This window comes from Oxyura jamaicensis, chromosome Z (assembly GCF_011077185.1).
Source record: "Oxyura jamaicensis isolate SHBP4307 breed ruddy duck chromosome Z, BPBGC_Ojam_1.0, whole genome shotgun sequence".
NCBI lineage: Eukaryota > Metazoa > Chordata > Aves > Anseriformes > Anatidae > Oxyura > Oxyura jamaicensis.
In genome coordinates, this window is record NC_048926.1 from 43,028,823 (window position 1) to 43,038,874 (window position 10,052).

Sequence of the window (10,052 nt, forward strand, 5' to 3'; positions counted from 1 at the left end):
CCATCATGCAAGAAAACCAAAGCCAATTCAATGCCTGACAGTGCTGTAATTCAGCAGTGGCAACTACAAACAGTGTAATAACAGGTTTAAAAGGAAATTATTGATTATGCATATTTTATTAAGAATATCCCAAGATACCCGCTACATGTTATATATTTTGTACTATGGCAAACATTTTCATTGCTGTTCTAAGACAGGAATCACAAGTGACAATTTATTTTCCCATCCATCAGATTTTAATATTCACATTTTAAGAATTTCTGGGTTAAGTAAGGAATTCAAAGTAGTTCTGGACATTTTTGGCACTTTGACATCTAAAACCTGATTATTTAAATCATATATGAACCAAAAAAGTTCACCCTAACCTCTGTGGGTGGCTGAGAAACCTATAGTGCATGAGTTGTATCAGTAAATTGAAACAATTATGTTGTGTTTACACTGCAATTTAACAGTGATTATGCCAATGTCAGCTATTTCTCTAAACATTTACTGTAGCAAAATTGAATTTATCAAGGAATTTGTTGGAAAAATACTGATGGTCCACAGTGTACCTCCGTTCCTCTCACTCAGTCCACTGTAATCAGAGAAAGCTGTTCAAAATATAGCTGTGCTACAGAACAGCCTATTTTTCAGTCTCAGAGTTGTGACAGAATTTGGCTATTTCTTTTCCTTATAAAAATGAGACTGAAATGTCTTTAGGACTTTAACAACTGTATGTAACTATAATAGTAACTGGTCTAAAGTTATTTTTAAAACAAAAGAATCCCAAGGTAACTTTACAGTAGTGTAGCTTATGTCAGTAAGATAAAAATGAATAAGAACTTATTTTTTATAATTGAGTTTAGTTCATCTGACCATTTCATCATCCAATAATAAGACAAGATTATCTTTTTCACCAGAAATAATTGTTTAATAGCATGCAGAATACAAAAATGTTACCTACTGAACAAAACAAACCTGCACCTTAAAAGTAATTCTGGAGTTAACTAGCTCTGGAAATTTTCAAAAGGATTATTAGATCATTACTCCACTGCTAGGACAATCATCCAGAAGCCTGGAAAAGTAAGTACTTGGATATATTCTGTTTAAGGAAGAACCTATATCAAAACATTAGCAACATATAAAAACCAAGGGCAGCATCCAACTGTCAATCTTTTGTCAATATAGTTTTCTATATTTTCTATTAACTACGATGGGAAGCAGTTCAATACAATCTTTTTTTGTGAGATATAAGTTGAAAATCTCTAAATGAAAATATCGTTCTACTAGCTGCCAGAATAGGAGTTCATTAGTTTCATGAAATACTTTTTAATTCCAGTCAGTGTCACTTATTTGCAGTTTGCCTTGAAAAAGTTCATGCAAAGTTAACTACTCTGAAGGACGTAACAAGACAGTCACAACTGCATTATCCACGGTGAATTCAGATGTCTGAGGTACTATAGGGATGAGTTAAATGAAAAAGAACAAACCTGCATAGCAGCCAATCAATTTGAAAGAATCTCAAAAAAAAAAAGTGTACTAGAACATTTCTTTAAACACTATCCAATAGATGACCCAAACAGATTATTTATTTGCTCGGCTCTGCTATTTATAGTTATAGTGCTATTAATAGTTGAAATACGGCTAACAATTCAAAACATTAATATGCAGCATGATACAAGAAAATCACTATATATTCTTCAGTACCAAGAAGGAGTATTTCAATGCCAAATTAAAGTTAAGAACCAAAAAGGCTTCTTTTAACCTGTGAATTTCCACTGAAACTTTTCCTTCCATGTGGCAGTATTTTGTTGCTTCCTCTCCAGCCATATCTCTTTATCCATGAGACTTAACTTAATCAAGAAACGTATTTCAGGAAAGTCAAAGACAGATAAACACAGTAAGCTGTACCTGCTCATCTCTTTGTCTCCACTCTTGCCAGTTTTCTTCCTGAGAGTCCTTCTGCATCGTAGTACGCAGTTTTTGTTCTTGCTGAGATAGACTGCCTCCATGGGAAGATTTCTGAGGAATCTTTTTAAAAGCAAGGTTTCTGAGCTGAAAAACAGTTAGGTTTCATATTAATCAATATGTTAACAAATACACAGAAACAGCCTTAACAGACTAACAAAAGTATTTAGACACAAGCAAACAGACATATGTTTTACTCTACTCTACAGTTTGGGTTATATTTTTGTTTAATTGGATGTGGTATGTACCATAAGAGAATCTCTCATATATCTTAATAGTGGATTAGAAACAGCAGTAATATAACAAAGTAAATATATCTTTGCTGCTGAAAATACTTTGAACAAATCTGAGTAGGTAGTGATGTCCTATAGTTTTCATGTTCTGTCAGACATCACTGTTTGCTCGCACCTGAACTAAATTAAACATAATACCAACAAAACTGTGGTATACTGTTTTGGCATGGGTGAACAGAAGAACAAGATGTTCAGGTAGAAAAAAGAATAATGTAGATAGTCCTTATAGTTTGCAACAGGTCATATTTTACGAACCTGCAATAAGAATTACATCCAATTGCTGTACCATATGGATACAATACTGACATGTTTAAAATACCTCACAGAATTAGAAAATTTGATTGCAACGACCTGCAAATTTTGCAACTCCAAGACATTCGCTGCTGAAGCGTAAACAATAGCTGACACTGATTATTTTACTGAGTGAAAATGAAGGCACGAAAACGATCTAGTAACAATTTAGCAACAGGAACTTCCTTAACATATGCTTTACCCTACTCTATAGACTAGACTACATCAGTGTTTAGTCAGTTAACGTAACACACTAGCTTGTAATATAGGGAATATCCTACTTTCACATAAAGAAGTAATTTTAAAACAAAAGAAAAAAAATGTAATCTGTGATTAAGTAGTTCTTCTTTCATAGGGAAAACAAAAGACAATGACTTTTCAGGGACAGCAAAAACTATTTATGAGATAACAACCTTACTCACTACTGAAAATACAATCCCTTTACCTCATTGGCCTCACTCTGCAGCTGTTCTCTCTTTTTTCTCCTTTTCTCTCTTTTCTTCACATTTGTAGATCTACTCCCTGAAGCTAGAGATTTACCAGCACATCGGCCACTTCTGCCTTTTCCAGGCTCCGAATCAGTATCACTTTCCAGTTGTAGTAAGGCAAAACGAGACGCAGTGGTAGGGACTGAATTGATTATAGCAGATTCCATTGCCATGTCTGAAATTCTACCAAGCTGGCTTCTTTTAATTATCAGTTTCCTGGGAAAGCAGCACAGAAGTTAGAATGAAAACATTGTTTGATCAAACAAGCAATAATTCATCTAATTTAACCACAGATGGTTTTGCTCAAAAAGCATAAGACAGTGCTGGAACTGTGGGAATGAAGGAGAAAGAAAAAAAATACAGTATCATTTATTTATATTTTAACTGACTACACTGTATTATCTTAGGTATCTTAAGAAGAATTATATAAAAAAACAATCTACCAAACACATTTTAGGCTAATACATTTGCTCTTGAGAAATTTAGTGCAAAAAAGAAGGCTCTAAAAGAAGCTGGTCTTCATGTTCTGGGGGGAAAAAGACACAATAGAATAGAATAGAATAATTTAGTGCTTAAAAATTGTTTCAGATGCCATCCCCAAAGCCTGACAAATACACTTTAAAAATGAAGTAGATACTACGCATATAACGCATATGCAAGCTCCAGTTTTGGGTAAGCAGCCTTATCTCTTCTTTTACAAGAAGTTTAATTTTGTTCGTGAGCCACTGGTGATTCAGCAAGCAGTATTCTCCACAGGAAGGTGAGCCCAGCATTTCGGCTGGTACTGTCCTCAAACATCAAGTTCACCTGTTCTTACAGCAAAAACACAGAGGATATGCTGGGGGGAGGCAGAACTAAGTAACATGCCTTCTGTTGTCCCCTGTACCTAAAAGCAACACGTACATCCCTGTGACACTATTCTAAAGATGGAATCATTTACCTAGCACAAAAGCTAGATCCTGGGTATATCTGTGTTTGTCAAACTGCAGTTTTTCCATGCAGAGTTTAATCAATTAGCAGAGTATTGAAAGTGATGATATCCATCTCCAATTATAAATTCCATAGAAAACAGAGATCTAGATATGTTGATGTATTACAACAGAGGTGTAGTGAGATAATACATACTTTTTGAAATCACTGTTCAAAAGGAATCTTTATCGTTTGAAACAAGTTGTTTAGTTATCTCCTTAGATAACCTACAAATCTGTTCCTTGTTATCTACTATTACAAACAAAAAAAAAAATGAGAATCTGCAGAAGTTTCAAGAGGCTCTTTTTTACCAATTAGCTCCAGAATTTAAGTCCAAAATTCTATTAGTGCTCCATATATACTCAGATATGTCAACATGCAACAATAGCATGGCAGAGACCATTACCCAAAATAATTATTTAAAAGGAATATGTAATTTCACTTTTCAGAGATGAAAGACCCATGTTCCATTCCTAAGCTTACAAAAGACAAAAAGGTTACAGCAAAGAGCATTCTTGTCATACAAAGTTACTCTAGTTCATTTCCCTCAAAAAAAGAGAAAATTAAGCCAGTCATCTTAGGATAAACCGGCCATCAAGTTGTGAATCTACTTGACGCTGATGTTCAGATTATCTGACCAGATCACAACTACGCATCTAGCAAAAAAATAGGTCAATCACACCTAAAATATCATTTGTCACTCTTTAAATGACAGAACAACAAGGTAAGTTTGGATTTTTGGGCAGACAAGCCTGTGCACATATGCACATGTGTGCATACATTTACAAATGTTTCAATGCAAAATAACTATATAGTTAACCAGCTTAGGGGATTAGTTAAAGATGAGAGACTTTGTGCTCTTACTAGCTGGACACGCAACAAGTTGAAACTTGAAGCTCCAAGAAAAGATTACAGGTGCATCTTTACAGCAAGAAAAAGCACCAGAGAAAAGTACTCAATCATGTTACAAAAGAGCTTATGATACTGGACGTTGTTCTAAAGCAGAAAACACTAGAAGTCTGCAGACTCTGTGCTTGGCTTAAGAAAAAAATAGAATATAATATGGCTCTTTCTTCAGTAAAAGCTTGGAATTCCTAATCTCTCTCTACTAACTGTGGTGTATTTTATATTTCATGTAAACAGTTCAATGGCACAACGCAGTCTTTATTAACAGTGGCTAATGGTGCCAAATACTTCTTTTTGCACATACAATCTGAAAACAATTATGTGTAGCTGAACCTCTACACAGCTGTGTAATGTCGCTGTAAACTCCCTTCTCCTTTATCTATAAATACTCCAATACAATAAGTATACCTTCGCTGTCTTAGGGTAGTGGGCATGCTATTAAGAGCCCAGCTGACAAGGACATTTAACAAAGTACTACCCACGGAATTCTGCTGTTCCAATTCACTGAAATACTACAGTGACAACATGATATCAATTTACAAAACCTTATTCCTGAATTATGTGTTTCTACATAGTAATAATAATAATAATGGATAGTAATGAGTTTATAAAGTAAACTGCAAATACATGAGATTGCAGGTTATTTTCTAGTTGAGTCTCTGAATAGTGGTTAACATTGCTAATTCAGTTAGTAGGACATTTCAATACTATTCATATTACAGCAGGATCAAATTATCCCACTTCTGCAACACCTAAAGATGGATCCAGTGATTCACCAAGGCCTACCACCATGCCAGGCTTCATATTTTAAGACCACACCTACAATTCTGACAGACACATTTTATTAACTACCTATCACTTCAGTTTCAAAGTTTGGCTCCCATTTCCCCCTCCCCAAAAAAACAATGGACTGATACCTGAAAAGCTTTCAGCTAATTAGAGGTGCTTGCTAGTCCTTTCAGAAGCTGGTGTAGTTCCCCCTACCCCGGGAAGTATAAGCAGTGTTATTCTGTATTGCTAAAGAAATAATCAGTTGTAGAAAATTAAAAACACATTGGCACAATTGAGCTTGAGGCTGCGCTTAAGGAAGCTTTTTGATCACACAAAGAAAGCGTTCAAATACCACAAAGAGTTTCATAATTCCACAGATCATACTATGCCCTGAAACATCATTTCACCTTCTACAGTAGTTTTCAAGTAAGAGTTTTGAAGTCTGGTTAAAGCCTATTTATCTAAATGAAAGACAATTCCTTTCCCGACTACATAGGCTACAGGAAAAATCCGCAAGAAGGTAAAAGGAAGCAAAGCCTGCTGGCAAATATTTGAAGTTGTTTCCATTTGTGTTATGTATTAGTTATAGCCACAGTCTTCAGATAAGACTTTCTCTTATGTGTCAGGGAAGTAATTAACCCTTCATTCCTATGTTACAAAAAGATCGCTGAATAATCCAAGTTACAACACCATAATGGCATGGATTGACAGCTCCCATAAATGACCCAGTTTCAAAACTTTCTGCTCTGCATATCACTAGCAGGCTGTTAGTGCAACTTTCTGTGCAGTCTGCTCCAAACAGGTAAGAGTTGTGAACACAGCTCCTGAAGCCAAAAGTACCTATTACTCAGATTCATGCATCACCAACATAAGATGATCATTATACACAGGTACCTTATAATTTTAAGGCAACATTATAGCAATTGTTATTTCTAGCAACTAGTAATTTCTTTTTTTTTTTTTTTTTAATGCTTTACTCATTTGTAGGTCATTCTTTTCTACAAACCATGTCAGCATACATGAATGGATTATGTTAGATTTTTATATTAAAACAACAGATTATACCAAGTCGGTCCCATTAATGACATGTAACACTGCTTTAGCATGTCTGATGCAGCAATTTGTAAACACACACAGCTTACTCCACCTTAAACATTTGATAAACAAAGACACACTTAGAAAGCTAAACTGTGAAATGACTGAAATGTAAAGGTGAATTTCTAGCTTCAGTTCCCTAAAGTGTACTGGGTACTTCTCAGAAACATAAGATAGGACAATGCCCTGAAGAGCTTCAGTCTAGTTTTAGGCATGATGTAACAAAGATTACTGTGATAAAAGTAACATAGCCAGTGTTTCAGCAACGTCAAATCCCTTTTCTATGTTACTCACCTTAACCCACACTGCAGGTCAAATAGCTCTACTGTAAGCACTGCTATAAGCCCCCAAAACACGTATTAAGAGGAGTGTAATGTACACCCAGAAACTTAGTTTGAGCAACAGTGGCTTCCTGGTCTGTGTACAGCTTTGTACATGGGCACAGATTTACATTAAACTGGCAAGTGTTCAAACACCACCAAGAAATGAACAGCACACCACGATTTAGGAGACTCTAGGCTGGCATTAGTAGCAGACTTTCAAGCATCTGTGGAATAACCACATAGCTTTAAATATGGTGTTCTACTATTTCACGGAAAACACACTTATGAGCCCAAAAATACAGCCCATTTCCTCTTGAACCACTTCCATCTTCAAATAAACTGCTAATAAAGCCACAGATTTTCAAAAACTTCGAAAACAGCATCTTCCCACACGCCATCTCTGTGTTTCTATTACTAACATGCTTATTTGCCATCATCTATCATCGATACACGTGCTTAGCTAACACCTGAAGTACTGACTGATCTCAGCACTCGCTGGTAAACCTGAAGCACGAACAAGATACACAATACACTCATAACTGAAGGAGCACGTCTATCCTCTGCTGGCACCGACCAACCTTCACACTGTCTGCGCGCGACAGTATTGATCTTTGGCTGTTTGTACACTTATCACGGCCAGCCCAATCCACTACTCCTTATCAGTGCGTTTACAGGAAGCTTTGATCCACCCAGCGGGATCAGCTTTCTCCCCTTTAATAACCTTTGTTTTTTTCGAGCCATGAAGCTGCGTTAAAATGCTCTAAATCCTTAATATTAATTAAGACCAAGCCACCAGCTCGTCTCCGAGTTCCACGAGTAGCTCTACAGCCACACGCACCCTGCCTCAGAAACCCGCTTCAAACCGCAGCGCTGGCGCACGCAGCAGCGAGCACATGGCAAGGAATGGTCCCGGCAGTTTAAAGCGTGAACAGGTTGTGAGTGAATTCACTGATTTTTTTTTATTTTTTTTTTTTTGAGGAAGAACTTCAAAAAAAACTGATTAAGTTCAGCGTTAAAACGTAAAAGCCTGCCTTCAGTTTGATTGCAGGGTGCTGGCTGACCCAGGAACCCCCCACGAAGCCCTCCTCTTGCCCTCCCACCCCTAAAATACAAAATAAAAAATAAAAAAAATGAAATTTATTAAGTTCGCAGCTGTTGCCTGCCGGAGTTTTCAAGCTCACGCCCGACCTCCTGCGCCTGACCGCCGCGGCAGGAGCCGACCAACACCCGCCGGCGGCGGCAGCACGCGTGAGCGAAGCGAGGCAGCCGAGCAGCGCCGCCGTGACGGGGCAGCACGTCCCGAGGAAACTCCGAGCGCTCCTCACGGCCGGCAGCTTTTCATTCACCTCTCCCCAGGGCAGGGGCACGGCGGCTCCTCGCAGGGCAGGGCAGGTGGTGTGGGCGGCCGGCGGGACGCTCGCTGCGGCGGGGCCGTGAGGGACGGCGGGGCCGTGAGGGACGGCGGGGCCGTGAGGGACGCGGTCCGGCCGCAGCCCCAACGGTCCGCGGCGGGCGGCTCGGCTCTAACGGTCCGCGGCGCCGGGGAACGGCCGCGGCCGGGCTCGCGCCGCCTGAGGTGGAAGGGGAGGGGGGGGGGGGGGGGGGGGATGGCGAGGGGGAGAGGCGGGGCGCCGCCGGGTTTGTTTATTCCGCCCGGCCGGGCGGTACGGGGTCCGGCCGGGATCAAAAATCACCGCGGGCCGCCGCCGGAGGGCCGCCGCCTGCCCGCCCGCCCGCCCTACGTGCAGCGCGGGGGCGCCGCCATGTCGCGGGGCGAGGCGGGCTGCGGCCGCCGGGGGCTTTTGCTGTGTGATTACGGAACGCTGCCTAAAAATAAGACAGTGAACAAACGTAAAAATGTTTGCTGTATTATCCTTGGTAAAAATTAGTGTTAGAAGTGCACGAAATGTGTATTTGCTGACGTGAAGCACTACGGATTCCCTTGGTTTTTTGATTTGCTGGAAACCCAGCACAGAATAACCTGATTAATCAGCATACTGATCCTGAACAACAGAGTTACCCTACTACTGTTTGTTCAATAAAACTGTTCAAGCTAGAACTTCCACTCTGATTAAAATTTGCTTTCAAGTTCAACAGCTCTATAGTTGTCCTGAGTTTCCTGCCCCTAATTCCAGAGCTCATGAATTCCTAAGCTCCTGGAGAAGCTCTGCTTAGTTAGGTTGGTCCTCTCCCCAGCCAGCTCAGCTCTGGGTGCACTGGGACAGTCTGCTCCTGTGTCTCTAGGATTTCATTTTTTGAAGAAAGTTCAGCCTTCCTGGAGAGGGGGAGAGTAGTGTTTTTTTTGTTGGTGGTGTTTTTTTGTTTGTTTCTTTTTTTTCTTTTTTCTTTCTTTTTTTCTTCTTCCCTCTTTCCCATATGATTGCCTTACTGGGCTCTCTGTCACATTGTTCTGTTTGTGTATTGAAATTGCTAGCTCCCATTCATGGTCAACAATTCATCCACTTCTCAAAGATCACAAATGTATCCAAGGTATTTACCTCCTGTAGTGCTAGAAGACATGTACTTATGTCTGGAAATGGATACATATGGCATACAGAATCTAATGTTTGAATGACTACTTAATCTGTAGTGTCACAGCTGCAGAAACCTGCAGAGCACAAGCTGACATCTACTACCAATTGAGTTGTGTGTTTCCTACATTAACTCTTGCTTATTTATCATCCATAAAGAAGAGAATTTTCATTTATGCAGACTTCAAGAGGAATTCATACTTACTGGTAGAGTCAAGTATATGATAATACACAGTATTATCCGAAGAAGAAATTCCTTCAGCAATTATTTCACCTAATAAAGAGTAGTAAATAAGTACACATTATAAACTGTATTTACTTGTTTGTTTATTGCTCTTTGACAACAAACATGGAGTGAATAATATAGACACTAATATTAAACTTAACATTAGCAAGACTTGTTACTTCCATGAAAGTAGAAATAATCCAACAAAAAGA

General features: G+C 39.0%; 1 protein-coding gene across 1 annotated transcript in view; it reads right to left on the reverse strand.

Annotated features, from left to right (window-relative positions):
- The window catches only part of GKAP1 (G kinase anchoring protein 1), a 21,624-nt gene extending 12,954 nt beyond the window's left edge, over window positions 1-8,670 (reverse strand). Inside the window, exons 1-4 of the mRNA XM_035309383.1 lie at window positions 8,543-8,670; window positions 8,430-8,512; window positions 2,977-3,235; window positions 1,891-2,034 (exon numbers count right to left, since the gene is read on the reverse strand). Coding sequence (XP_035165274.1) covers window positions 1,891-2,034; window positions 2,977-3,192 — 360 coding nt within the window. The 5' untranslated portion in view covers window positions 3,193-3,235; window positions 8,430-8,512; window positions 8,543-8,670. The remainder of the gene's footprint in view (window positions 1-1,890; window positions 2,035-2,976; window positions 3,236-8,429; window positions 8,513-8,542) is intronic.
- Window positions 8,671-10,052: the final 1,382 nt, after the last annotated feature.